The sequence below is a fragment of the Puma concolor genome, chromosome F2 (genome assembly GCF_028749965.1).
Source record: "Puma concolor isolate L17-30 chromosome F2, mPumCon1.1.hap2, whole genome shotgun sequence".
NCBI classification, from domain to species: Eukaryota; Metazoa; Chordata; class Mammalia; order Carnivora; family Felidae; genus Puma; species Puma concolor.
This window is the reverse complement of record NC_141684.1, coordinates 60,037,945-60,052,525: the sequence shown is the minus strand read 5'-3', so window position 1 is coordinate 60,052,525 and position 14,581 is coordinate 60,037,945. Positions and strand designations below refer to the sequence as shown.

General features: G+C 37.3%; 1 protein-coding gene across 5 annotated transcripts in view; it reads left to right on the top strand.

The window, feature by feature from the left end:
- The window catches only part of GDAP1 (ganglioside induced differentiation associated protein 1), a 47,721-nt gene that overhangs the window by 19,280 nt on the left and 13,860 nt on the right, over positions 1-14,581 (top strand). For 2 of the 5 annotated variants that reach the window (XM_086695239.1, XM_086695240.1), the window contains exon 4: positions 8,901-9,093. The exons of 1 other annotated variant lie outside the window; for it this stretch is intronic. In XM_086695239.1, coding sequence (XP_086551365.1) covers positions 8,901-9,093 — 193 coding nt within the window. Of the gene's footprint in view, positions 1-7,967; positions 8,187-8,900; positions 9,094-14,581 lie in introns of those variants that run through there. 2 more of the 5 variants (XM_025922692.2, XM_086695241.1) reach the window with 2 other exon arrangements.

Below are 14,581 nucleotides of genomic sequence, written 5' to 3'. Positions count from 1 at the left end.
GTGGTCTGCAGTGGGGGGTGGCACTAAATTAAAGTGGACAAGTTACACAGTGAAGTATAACTGCAGGCACCACACCCATACAATGAGAGGATCCCATGATAGATATGGGATCGCTATGTCCAAATCCTTCATTGGACAGTCAAGAAATGGACCGAAGTCAGACTGTGATGTAATAAACAATGGAGGGCTCTTGGGTTGGCCCGTATCTTGGCTGAGGCAAGTGGGGAGCCTCTTGGAAGATGTGGGGTGGCATAGGATGTGCATAGGATTTAGAGCTGGAAGCCTTTAGTTCCTGCTCTACCAATGATCAGTGAGGTGGTATACGTCATATCTCAGTGCTGATTCCTTATCTCTAAAAGGGGGATTGTTGGGAAAATCAAATGAATACTGTTTTTAAGGCACTTTGTAAACTTTTGAAAGATATTAGATACTATTAGAGGGGTGTTGGTAGAAATTTGTAGTAAGTGTTTAGTTTTAAGAGCATAGTTTTTCCGTCCTGTTATTCCCCATTGTTTTCTATGAACTCTAAACAATCCTGGACAAAAAATTCCTGAGCTAAAACAGTTGATGACTGAAGGAATAGGTAATATTTGCATATGAGGCTAGAGAAATCAGAGCTGATGACGCTATGGTTGTCCCTCATATACTGAGGCTGCATCTTGTAGTGGCATGAACATGATCTCTAGACCAGACTTCTGGGGTTAATAGTGTGGGTTTGGGAAATTTTGTGACCTGTCTATGTCTCAATATCCTCATCTACAAAATGGGGATGATATTTCTCCCTGTCTTAAGGGATTTTGCAACTGTTAAATACAATCTACACGTAAGTGCTTGAAACAGTTCCTGGCACACAGTAAACACTCCAAAAAATATTAGCAACCATGTAAGACAAATACATCTTTCTTCAAAGTATATATTAGTCCATATTCATGTGTTTATTCTGAAGTGTATACCATTCATCACAGAGATAGATGAGATAGATGAGAGGGTGAACAGATATGTCAAATTTTTTCCACCAGAAATATGGCTCAAAGTGAGTTCTCTACTCAAAAATAAAGAACTTAGTGCATTAACATTAGTAGCCATTCTTTGAGGGACTAGAAAATTAATCAAATTATTATAAGTCTACAGTAACCTCACAGCTAGAGCCTCCTGAATTAATAAGTTGCACTTGGTATTGAATATGATTATTTGCTCTGGGATGCAAGAAAGACCAGAGGCAACATTTTAGAATTTCAGAAGCAAGTTTGGGCTATTCTAAGGTCATTGGGACTTTTGCTCAGAAGCCTGCAGTAGGTAATCTGCATTTTTGGAGAGGAAGGTGGAGGTGTCTTGGCATCTTGGACCTATAAACTATAACTGGTAACTTGGCACCATGGTTTTACCAGACTGTTTTGTGGAAGTAGTTTCAAATTATTTGCCTTTTTTCCCCAGATACCATAAGTCAGGCTTTGACTTCCATACCCTGTTCCTTATAAATTTTACAGATGGGGCAAAGCAGGGATGGAGAATTGGAACCGTTCATCAATTTTATACTGAATTGGTAGTTCTTAAACTCTACCGGCATCAGAGAAACCTGGAGGGCTTAAAAAAAAATTTTTTTTTCTTAAGTTTATTTATTTTTGAGACAGAGAGAGACAGAGCATGAACGGGGGAGGGTCAGAGAGAGAGGGAGACACAGAATCGGAAGCAGGCTCCAGGCTCTGAGCCATCAGCCCAGAGCCCGACGCAGGGCTCGAACTCATGGACCGCGAGATCGTGACCTGAGCTGAAGTCGGACGCTTAACCGACTGAGCCATCCAGGCGCCCCTGGATGCCTTTTTAAAACACCAGTTGCTCCAGAGTTTCTGATTCAGTAGAATGGGTAGCAAGCTGCCAAGTGAGGTTGATCTGTCAGGGGTTCACACTTTGAGAACCACTATGATAAATCAAGTACAGGAGTCACATTGATTAGAGCTCTGGTCAACTAGCCAGAATTATTGCAGTTCTTTTACCAAATCAATGTACTCCATGAGCCATCTCTTAGCCCATTCAATTAGATAATACCTTGAGTCCTGCAGATGCTTGAGAATGTTAGACAACAGGATTTATTCACGTTTGAAAAAAAAAAAAATCTCAAAAATAATTTCTAAATAAGGACTTCCCCTCCTTTTTTCTTATGCTCACACCAATTACAAATCCTATGCAATTCACATGGGTCAGATAACTGGCATGGGTCAAAGCAGAGGAGGGGAAGTAGCTTCTGGGTGCTTAGTAAGAAGGTTGCTATTATCAGGAGGAAGTGGAGACAATGCTGTTTTTCTACATATGAGTAAAAGATTTTCTTCTGATTTTGGAAAATTTGATTTTGAATGAGATAGCTTAATTAGTTAAATGTACTCTCCTGGGAATACCACCATTTCTGTTTTCTAATTTGCAAAGCAAAAAAAAAAAAAAAAAAAAAAAAAAAAGACTATTCTTAAAAAAATAGAGACCTCTTGTGGTCATTCATAAAAGTACTTTAAAAAACAGAAACCTAGAGTATTAACAATTTGTCAAAAGGTTTCAAGATCTCTGGCTTAGTTGATATACGTTAAAATAATATATATTATATATTATATATATATATATATATATATATATATATATATATATACACACACATATACGTATATTACCTAATACCTGCCAAAATAGATGACTGGTAGGACCTTGAATAATAGTAACTTTTATAAATATATACATCATTCCTTCATGACAGTTCTTTATGATAAATCAAGACTTGATTGAAGCAGAGGACACCAAAGGGACATATTATAACTGTCTAGCACAAGGACTTTTCCCAAACTGGTTATATCTGCATAGCCAGAATATCTGGAGGATTTTTATCGTAATTGTATAGGTCAGGTGACTCAGGCACGGAGAGGTTATGTGATCTATTATTTCTAACATTAATCAAATTCACTTTCACTTCATTCTTTAAAATATTTAAATGAATAAAGAACTTCAGTACATATTAACATAAAGGCAGTTCACTTTAGAGTCATGAGTTCAGAGTCAGAGTTCAGAGTCAGGATCCACAGTCCAGATTTGTAAATATCAAATTCTGTCAAATAAAATTAGCTTTACACAGAATTTCTAGAGCAGTAAACCAAACATGCTACAATTTATTATTAATTATTATTTTTTGTTGTCATTATTTGCTGCTTGTGGTGGCGGTGATGGCTAGCTACTATTTTTTTCTATTAATTAAAAAACAGTTTGGATGGGGCACTTGGGTGGCTCAGTTGGTTGAGTGTCTCCCTTGATTTTGGCTCAGGTCATGTCTTGTGATTCGTGAGATGGAGCCAGTGTAAGGCTCTGTTGTGACAGGGTGGAGCCTGCTTGAGATGTTATCTCCCCTTTTCTCTGCCCCTCCCTAGCTCTTTCTCTCAAAATAAGTAAATAAATATTTAATAAATTTTTAAAAAGCAGTTTGGAGCATTTTTTTTATATACCAAGCACTATTTAGGGTTCCTAGGGATACCAAGGCTCAGAATGCAACACAGAAGGAAGATATGTAAACAGTAATTTAATATGACAGTTTATGCTTTAATAGAAGTATGTGTAACTGTGGGGCTAATCTTCAAGAAGGTGACTGTATTTTCCTCAAAGTCTATCACAGGCTGTGTAAAGCTTGAAAGTCCACAACTTTGGCTTAAAGCTAGCATAATGTAGTAGAAAATAATACCTTGATGAGTAGTCAGAAAAGTCACATTTGAGTTATAGTTCTTTCACTTACTATAGGATTTTGGACTAGTCTCTCAGTCGCTAAACTTATTTCCTCAATTATAAATTAGGGGCAGTAGCTGCCTTACAGGCTATGATGGGGATCAAATGAAACTGTAAGAAAGTGTCTGTGATCTTTAATGCAAAAAAATTCTACATTTTGCCTTTTGTTTAGAAGGTATTATTAGTATTAAACACCAATGCACTATTCAATTCACTCAGTGTTTACTGTGTTTCATGGTTGTGCTGCTGGGAAGATGTGCTAGAGAAAGTGCTCATTGTTTGAAAGTGGGCTGATAGATGCATGCATATCTACTTATTCCCTAAACACAGTGAAAAGAATGAAAAGGAAGTAGGGAGTGGTTGTCTGAGAAGTGGAGAAGGAAGCAGAACTAAAGCCGGTTGGGAAAGGTACCAAGTACAAATTAACATACAAATGTATGCATTCACAAATATACTTAGAGTTCTCCTGATCAAGACAGTTTATTAAATATTAAATATGTGCATTCAGTGGTGTGCTGGTAAATATTTAAAAACCAACTTTCTTGAAAAAAAAAACACATTATATATACTACTTGCTGATTTCTGTAGTGTCAGTACCCCTACCATGACTAATTTCAAGTTACTAACATGACATCCCTGAACAGGGAGTTAGGAAGGGATGCATTGTAGCACACCCTTATATATGATTTCCATCACAGATATAAGAGACATAAATAAACTCAAGAGTATAAATAATAACAAAATAGGAGTTTTGAGTTCTTGTTAGCTTTATTTTAAAAATCATTCGTTTAAATGCAGTTCAATTTTACATAATTTTTAGAAATGGCTGGGTTGAACATCCAGCTTGTAAAATTCCTGAAAATGTAACCATCAGCTCTCAAGAGCCTGTATGAGCCAGAGGCGGCATAACAATGGATATACTGGTAATTGCACTACTATGGTACTAGTTACAGTAAAGATCATCACCTCTTCTGGGAAGACCATCTGTATGAGGTGCCTTGTCTGTATTCCTACCATAATCTCCTAAATATCAAAGCAATTACCACATATGTTGAAATCTCATTTCTCTTCCTCACACTTGAGTTCCCAGTGACTATGAGTTTGAACTCCTTGTCTTCTGTATCTAGCACAGTCCCTTGTTCCTGGGACAAGATCAACAATGCATATTGAAGAGATAAATTGACCTTTATCTGGCTGCTGTTCTCCAGGAACCCACCATCTATTATTATGGACACACAGCTGCAGAATACATATACAATTTAGTCAAATCTCTGAATAAACAAGTGAATGGATAATAAATTTTTCATATAACCTACAAGTGGATTTTAGTGGGATGGAAAATAACAGGAATTATGGATCAATGAGTAAAGATATAACAGTTTTTTTCCTACCCCTAGCATGATTAAAACAGAACGAAACCCCCAAACACCACCATGTTTCCTTATCTTGTTTACTTAATGATGTTGTTTTAATGTTCACATCTTTAAGAGGTAAAAGCAACACATATCTGTTTATAGAAAAATTACTATATGTAGAAGCATAAAGACATAAAAGCCATCTGTATTTTATAAGATTGATATATTCTTGAGGATGGGTTAAGGCAATAGCACCTGGTAATCACAAAAAATTACAATGGCTTAGCTAATAATTGGAGGTTTGCAGACTGAGATTGGTGTGGTGGTTGGTTCTGCTCCCAGGTCCTTAGGGGCTCAATTACCCTGCAGCTCATGGCTTTGGTCATCCCTGGGATGTGGTCCCATCCCTCATGGTCCAAATCAGCATTCACCCTCGCAGAAGCAGGATGGGATAAAGAAGAAGAGGCACAGGACTAACAGTTTTCTTAAGAAAACTTCCCATAACTTGCTCTATGGGATGTCCATTACATCCCATTTATTAGAATGTAGTCATAAAGTCACATTTAGGTGTGATGGAACCTGGGACATGCAGTCTTTATTCTCAGCAGGTATGTGCTTAGCTAAAATTTCTATTACCACTGACGAAAGAGAAAGTAGACTTTTAGGGCCATCTGCTGGGATTTGCTAAAAGTTACTTCCTTAGTTAAACTGAAAATAGAAGAATAGCTAGGTTAGAAGTTATGCCCATTTTCAAGGTTTCTGATGCATATGTATGAATTTCCCTTCAGAAGCTATGTATACATTTGTACTCCCAAAGACATCTATGAATACTTAACATTAAACACCCACACAGTAATGGATCAGTTCATTCAGTGTTCGCTATATGGCTTTGTGGAAGATATGATAGAGAAAGTACTCAGTGTTTGACAGACCTGAGATTTATTGTGAGAATGCTTTCAGCAGCAAGTGACAAAAGAGCTGCCAAGAGTGTTGATTCTATTCAGATAGTGAGGCGAGTGAATTAAAGAAAGGTAACTGTATAGTATTTGTTGGAAACTGAAGTTGAAGAATTTAAAAGGAAGTTTTTTCTGAAGAGGAATGGAAATGGAGGATTATATAGGTAGTTGTAAAAATTTTGAAAGTATATTATGTCCTCTTAATCTCATGGAGGAGGTTTCCACATATACTTTCATCAACCGCTATATTCCAGGCAATATCCTAAGTGCTTTATATACATTCTCTTACTAAATTCCCACAGCAGCCATATATTTTTATATATCCATATTTTACACATGACAAAGCGAAGTCTCAGGAGAGGTCAAGTTAGGGGTGGAGTCAGAATTTAAACCTCACTCTGTCTCATTTCAAAGTCTTACTTTTCCTTCTACTATAAAGAGTGAACTGATTAACAAAAAACAAACAAACAAGTTTGGTAAGGGTCATTTTGCATATTGAATTAACATATTAATTTATTAACCCAGAGCTTATATCCATAAAAAGACATTTTAAAATCTTTAAAAATTATAAAAGAATTATAGAGAACAGTGAAATGTTGTAAAGGGGAGGAAAGACCTCATGAGATTTTGTCTTTCCTTTTTATTTATTTATTTATTTATTTATTTATTTATTTTATTAAATTTTTTTTTCAACTTTTTTTATTTATTTTTGGGACAGAGAGAGACAGAGCATGAACGGGGGAGGGGCAGGGAGAGAGGGAGACACAGAATCGGAAACAGGCTCCAGGCTCCGAGCCATCAGCCCAGAGCCCGACGCGGGGCTCGAACTCACGGACCGCGAGATCGTGACCTGGCTGAAGTCGGACGCTTAACCGACTGCGCCACCCAGGCGCCCCTGTCTTTCCTTTTTGACCTGAGTTGCATACTTGCCTCTCTTTTCTTATAGAACCTTGTGTTCATTCTAAGGCTGACAGTTCTCATCTCTATTGTGTTGTCTATTTATATTGTTGTCTCTGCCACCAGACATTTCTTGAGTGCCCGGTCTTTGTATTCTTAGAGCCTACTGCATTGCTTGGAATGTAGTAGGTGTTCAGTAAGGATTTACTGAATGAGTTATACAAACATTCATTTTATGGTCATATTAACACATTGGCTAATGGAGAATTTTTATTAATTTAATATTATACCAAATTTTAAGAGGTCTACAATGATAACTAGTATAAAATTATGGTTTTCACTCTGGCTATGAAGAGGATATTATAAAGCAACCGAACTTGTGAATATTATTGTCTACATCATGTCAGGCTATTTTGAGGGTTCAACATTGTATTTACTTATTTGTCAGGAAAACCTTATGGGTTAAAGAGAATTATCACCTCCACTTCAAAAACCAGTACATGAACCCGGGTAGTTCTGCTTTAAAAATTCTGTTTAACAACTAGGCTGTTTTAAGTCGTCGTTGGTTATGAGATCTATTATCATTTATTATTATTCCTTTGCATGACTCCATAAGAGCATCTTCTAATGAAAACTCACGGATCTTCACCCTGTTTTGTCAACCAGAGCTTCCTTTCCGCTTGGGGCACAAACCCTCCAAGAGGAAACCTAAGTATTCTAGGAAGTTGCTGCTTTTATACGTGAGCAACCTCTACTCCACCCTACCAAACCAATGAGTAATTTGCACTCGACATTATTCATTACTAACCTTAGTATACAGGGACTCTAATTTTAGATTATTTCCCCAAACACATCCACTTGCGCCTTTCATGTGTCTTCCACACGCGAGAGACTTCCAAGCGCGCAGACACGCCCGCATCTCGGCGGACGCGGCGCTGCAGCTTTCTTGCCGGTGAAACTACACTTCCCAGTGGTCTGTTCGTCCGCGCGAACCCATCTTTCCCGGATCCGGGCGGCAACTCGGAAAAACTAACGACGCTTTGCGGGGCAGTGTGGGTGGGAGAAATAAAGGGCCGACGGGCAAGGCCCTACTGTACTCGCGCACCCCAAAATGGCTCGGAAGCAGGACGAGCAGAGAGGGGGCGCGCCCTTGATGGCGGAAGGCAAGTCGGACGCGGAGGTTAGGCTCATTCTGTACCACTGGACACATTCTTTCAGCTCTCAAAAGGTAATTACAGGCCTCTGCTGGGGCGGGCGGCGCGGCTCGGGTTTCAGCACCGGGACAGCTCCCTCAGGGCTCTCTCGGGTACTCCGGCGCATCTGCAAGTAGGCCCCTAAAGCCCTAACCCGGGCAGGCGCTCCCTGAGGGCAGGGATGCGCGCTGTGAGGGAGCTCGGATGATCAGTCTGGGATGGAAAGGGTATGACTCAGGCTTTGCCACTCATGAGATGCGACAAAAAACAAAAAACAAAAAACATCACTTTAGGTATTCGGGCAGGAGGCCTTGTCCCCTGGGCTTAGGGGAGTGAGGCAGAGGGAAGTTCCTTCATGCAACCACATGCATAATTTACAATTCCTTCTTTTACTCTTTCTGGTACGCATTCGCTCTCGTCAACAAGGCCTAGCACATCTATATATCAGATTCTTGTCTGGGGAGGACACATAATTAGGTTTAGGACGCAAAGATAGTAGTGGTGATGAAGAGTCACTGTGGAATAAATATAGCCAGAATTATTTTCATTCCTTATTTTATTATCCTAATTTATATGAGTAAGATGCTAGAATATATCTCACTTGTTAATTCCTAGACTAGGAATAGTTAAAAAGAATGTGGAGAATATTAATAACGTAGGGAAGCACAGAAAGTCTGCTTAATGGTATCCAGGATGTCATTTAATTCAAAGCCTACATGTGTTGTAGTAACCAGTGTGAACTCTTTCAGGTGCGATTGGTAATTGCTGAAAAGGCATTGAAGTGCGAGGAACATGATGTAAGTCTGCCCCTGAGTGAGCACAATGAGCCTTGGTTTATGCGTTTGAACTCAACTGGAGAAGTGCCTGTCCTTATCCACGGGGAAAACATTATTTGTGAGGCCACTCAGATCATTGATTATCTTGAACAGACTTTCCTGGATGGTAATGTTAAGGCTATTTGTGATTTCTTGGATTTACTTTCAACACAAATATGTATGTCCCCCCTTCCTTCTCCCTTCCTTCCCTCCTTCCTTTCCCCCTCCCTCCCTCCCTCCCTTCCTTCCTTTTTTGGTTTTATGATGATGGTTTCATGCTAAAAACCTTTTCCATTTCCATAAGCACACAAATATAAAATAGGTCAATACCATAAATTTTATGTAAGCCAGTGTAACTCCATTTAAAAGAATTTATATAAACTACAAATTTTAATGTTGGAACTTTCCTTTTAAATTCACTTCCGAAACACCTCTGTAGGTGTGTGGTTTGTGGTGATGAATTTTTAGCCTCGAAGTAAAAGTTCAGAATTATTTGAAATGTACACTATGAAAATCAGCTTTATATAGTCTACCAAATAGTTCCACCTTAAACACCATAGGAGAAAAAAAGAGGAATCAAATGTAGGCAGGGGAGAATAGAATGTTGGTATATGTGGAGATCTTTGCTCTATAGTTTAAATTTATATCTTTTGTGAAGAATTTTAAGACTTAACTTTGTAAAATGCTTTTAAGTAATAATCATTTATTGACAGCCTGTTTTATGTCAGGTGCCTTATAATTCTGTTATATTTAGTCTTCAAAAGAACCCATCTGAGACAGGCATGATGGACTAGTTATTCCCACTGTACATGAGGAAAGAGAAACAAAGCAGTTGCCTTTGTTTGGTAATGCAGATATTTAATGGCAGAGTGGGGCTGAGATGCAGGTCTTTCCTATCCATACCTTCATGTTATACCAGTTGTCTCCCATAGTCATTGCCACTTGTGTATCATCTTGCTTGCTCCTGATGACAATCCTTTGAGATGAACCAAATCTTGAATATTTGCCAAAGATCATACAGCTGATCACTGGCACAACTGAGAGAACAGAAGGCTCCTAGCTTTCAGCTGAGTGCTCTTCTGAAAAAGAAGCTACATGAGATCTAGTTGCTTTCCATCTGCCACTAGTTACATTGATGTTAACTGGGCAGGATAAAACCAGAATATAACCCCACATTCCTGGAAACTGAGAAAGGAACTTACTAGGCTAAAAAAGTGCCTGAGGTACTTAGAAGGAAAATAGGTATGGGACCTAAAAGTGTGTAGAGGGAACCCCAGGGAATTAGATTGACAGTGGGCTGCCCCTATTCTTATTCCGAGTGTTTGGTTTCCTAGGATTCTGATTGGAGGTTTTAATTAGAGTTGGCCATTGGTGTAAACCGAAGAATTATTTTCTTTTTAAGATTAAAAAAAAAGTTTATTTATTTTTGAGAGAGAGAGAGAGGGAGGGAGGGAGAGAGAGAGAGAGAGAGAGATAGAGCAGGGGAGGGGCAGGGAGAGAGGGAGACAGAATCCTAAGTAGGCTCCACGCTGTCAGCACAGAGCCAAACACAGGCCCAAACTCTTGAACTGTGAGATCATTATCTGAGCTGAAACCAAGAGTCAAATGCTTAACTGACTGAGCCACCCAGGCACCCCTAAACCAAAGAGTGTCATGAACTGTTTCTCCTTTATAATTACTTCCTATTCTTTATATCTATATGCTGGGGACAGTACTGAAAATGGTGGCAAATTGATTTAAGACAATTTTTCTCAACCTTGAGCTTTTTGGAAATGGACAGGTCTGTTAAGTAATTTGTATTTCTTGAGAGAAGTGGTTATAATGTGAGTAAAGCAAAATCATGGTATAATAATTCTGTTTTAAATCATCAAAAGTCTCCAAAAGATACATAAATGGAAAATCATACTTAAATATCTTGTTGGCATCCTTTGAACTACTATTGCTAACCATTCTCCACTTCTTTCTCCTCTTCTTGCATTCTTTCTTCTCTAAGATATTCAGTAATATAAAATATGTTACTTTACAACATGGTAATGATGATTATTAGGCTTTCTTAAAGTGTTTGTTAGGCTTTTTCTTTTACTTTGATTGTATAAAAACAAAACTGAAATACATTTTGAGCCCTACTCAAAGAAGGGAAATATTAAATTCTTCTTCTTACTACTTATGGAATCAGAGGAGAAGGCACTGTGGGCTAAATGTTAAGATGAAAATATGGAAACTAAGGACTTTAACTCTGGCTATACCAATAGAATAAACAATCAAGGATCCTAGCTCTTAGTCTGAAGTTTTGGCTAACTTGTTGCATATCCTTGGTGACTTGCCTTCTCTGTTTATCCTCTTAGATTAGGTAATAGGGCTTTATCGATTGCAGAGATAAAGCAAGTCCAATAAACTCTTACTTCACTCTTTTCTCTTTCCCAGGAGATTAGTCACTCCATTGGGAAGAGTTAAAAGAAGATTATGGGACCCCAAACACTTAGATATGAAGACAGCAAGAAAAGTTATATAAATGAAGGCTAGTCTATTTAATTCTTTTTTAAATGTTTATTTATTTATTCTGAGAGAGGGAGACAGAGAGAATGAGGGAGGGGCAGAGAGAAAGGAGAGAGAGAATCCTAAGCAGGCTCCATGCTAAGTATAGAGCTTGATCTTAGGAACCCCGAGATGATGACTTAAGCTGAAACCAGGAATTGGATGCTCAACTGACTGATTCACCCAGATGCTCCAAATGAAAGGTAGTCTACAGATGAAGTTTATCCCAAAGTATTAAAATAAAAAATAAACGTGTGGGTTATCACAATTATCATTAAGATAATTTATATTTGTCATTAAGAACTTATGGATATTAGGAAAAGAACCAGACAAGACAGATATTACTATCCTAATTGTCAAGGATGGGGTAAAGTGAATTCTAGCAATCCTTGCTACTTAAAGTGTGTTCCATTGACCAGCTGCATTGATATCACCTGGAACTTGTTAGAAATGCAGACTCCTAAACTCTACTGCAGATCTCTTGAATCACAATTTGCATTTTAACAAGATCCTTAAGTGATTCATATATAAAGTTTCAGAAGCACTAATGCAAATTACTGTGTGTTAATTGCTTAAGCTTTAAGCAGCACTATAAATTACTTATATATACACACATATATAATTTTATATATGTCTATACACATATATAACTTTTGAGTATCTCCGTTAAAAGGAACCAGCCTAAGTTTTACATTACTGAAGAATGGCTTTAACACCTAAAAAAAAAAAAAAAAAAGAATCTATTGTGTACTGGGCATGGTTCTAGATATAACGTATCTTGGTTTAAGTAGAGCACTTCAGATTGTCTCAGAAGATACCCTTGTGGAACGAAGGACCAAATATGGCTGATAAAAGTGATGTACATTCAAACCACCATACTGAAGAATATTTATTTATAAATGTCTTACACATGTTGCCCATTTAGCTAAAGATTTATCCTATATAATTTTATTACATTTATTTCAATTACTGGTAGACCACGGTAAACACCATAAGGTCAGAGGCAGTGTCTGTCTCACTAACAGCTGAATCCCCAGTTCTTCATATAGTGCTTCATATAAGCTCTTTAACAGGAGCTTAATTAATACTTCTGAATGATTAAAATGAATCATTAAAATGATTAAAATGAACTTTTGAAAATAGACGTGAGCCTGGACAGGGATCTCTACTGATGTCCTTATAGGTTTCTGTTCTCTGACTTGAGCCTAACAATTCTATAAATGACTTGAATAAGACATTGTGGAAATAAGGGATGACAAAAGCTGGGATAGTTAATGGCTAGCTTGTGAAATGTTTGTCATGGAACAATAAAAGGGAAAAATAATTAAGATGAAGTTTAACAAGACTAAATGTAGTATGTGAATTTTATTTTTAAAAATCGGCTGCATTAATGAAGGATGGGAGACCTAGCTTGCTAAAAAGTTATCAATAATTTAAGCTAATAATAAAAGGCTGGTATGATCTGAAGTTGTTTTAAAAGTATAGGTTCTATCTGGAACATGGCAAATTGTGAACTGGTCAGAATATGCAACATTTTGTTCAATTATGAGTGGAACTTAAAAGAACATTTACAACTTAGAATAATGAGTGAATTGATTTCATGAGATGTATAGTTGCCCATGGTTATAAGAGGAGAGTTTAAGTGAATTTATTCACCTGAAGAATATAGTCAACTGGTATCTCTTTTGCTGTTATTTGTCATACCTTATTTGCTTACCAGCTAGAAATTGTACTAAAAATGATGGCTTGCTGACTTGTAGACATTTCTCAACATTTGTATATAATCGCTATTTACATCCTTATGCTTTTGGGATAAGTCCATTAGATAGCTAATAGTAGTAGGGGAGAAATCTGGTAGCCAAGGCAATCTTTTTCAAGTCTTAGCCTAAAAATAGTTAATATCTAAATTGGATGATGGCTTTTTTTTTTTTGAAAGAAGCTATAGATGTAGATATCAGTGTTACTCTTGAGGTCAGAACATGGGTTGTAGATATCAGTGTTATTCTTGAGGTCAGAACATGGGTTAAACAAAGAATTTAGAAGTATTCAGTTATGGCTGCTCAACCAAGGGCTGGTGAAGAACAATCTCTTTATTCTTTTAGTAGCTATTTTTTGGGGGTGTTAATTGGTGCAAGGACCTGGAATATTTCAAAGATTCCTAATCATTGGAATCTTACTAATCTAAAAAGATAGTTTCATTCTATAAACTTGAAAATAGTACCAAACCTGTCTTTACTACATGCATGTGCTATTACTACTCACTTTTACAGACTTTTTCACATACATGACACCTATTTCTCTTTGTGCATGTAAAGAAGAGTAGATATATTAAAGCATGAAATTCATTAAACTAGGTAAGGCATGATATGAAGCAAACTAGGGAAACTCAGGAACAGTGGATATAACAATTGAATATATGCACTATTAATATAGATTTAAAAATCTGGATATTTCTAATACTGTTCATAACCTCATTCAGTGAATTTAATCTGACCTCTAGATAACTTGAAAAAATGAGTATGAAATAACTACAGAATACTAGAACATTACTATTTATTATTGCCAAATGACTCAGTGGTAACTTGGAATCAAGGATCTCATATGGTGATATCGAATTTTGGTAATTTAATGTAGAACAGTTCTCTGAAGATCATATCTGATACCTTAGGTCTGTATATACATCATTTATTCTTAGGAAATGGAATTTGGTTTGGAAATAAAGTATTCTGGTATGATATTAAAATATTGTATATAAGTCTCATTAGGAAATATATTTTATAGATAAAATCTTTGTCAATATCTATTGAATATCAACTCAGATTTTTAAAAAGAACATTAATTCTCGGGGCGCCTGGGTGGCGCAGTCGGTTAAGCGTCCGACTTCAGCCAGGTCACGATCTCGCAGTCCGTGAGTTCGAGCCCCGCGTCAGGCTCTGGGCTGATGGCTCAGAGCCTGGAGCCTGTTTCCGATTCTGTGTCTCCCTCTCTCTCTGCCCCTCCCCCGTTCATGCTCTGTCTCTCTCGGTCCCAAAAATAAATAAACGTTTGAAAAAAAAAATTAAAAAAAAAAAAAGAACATT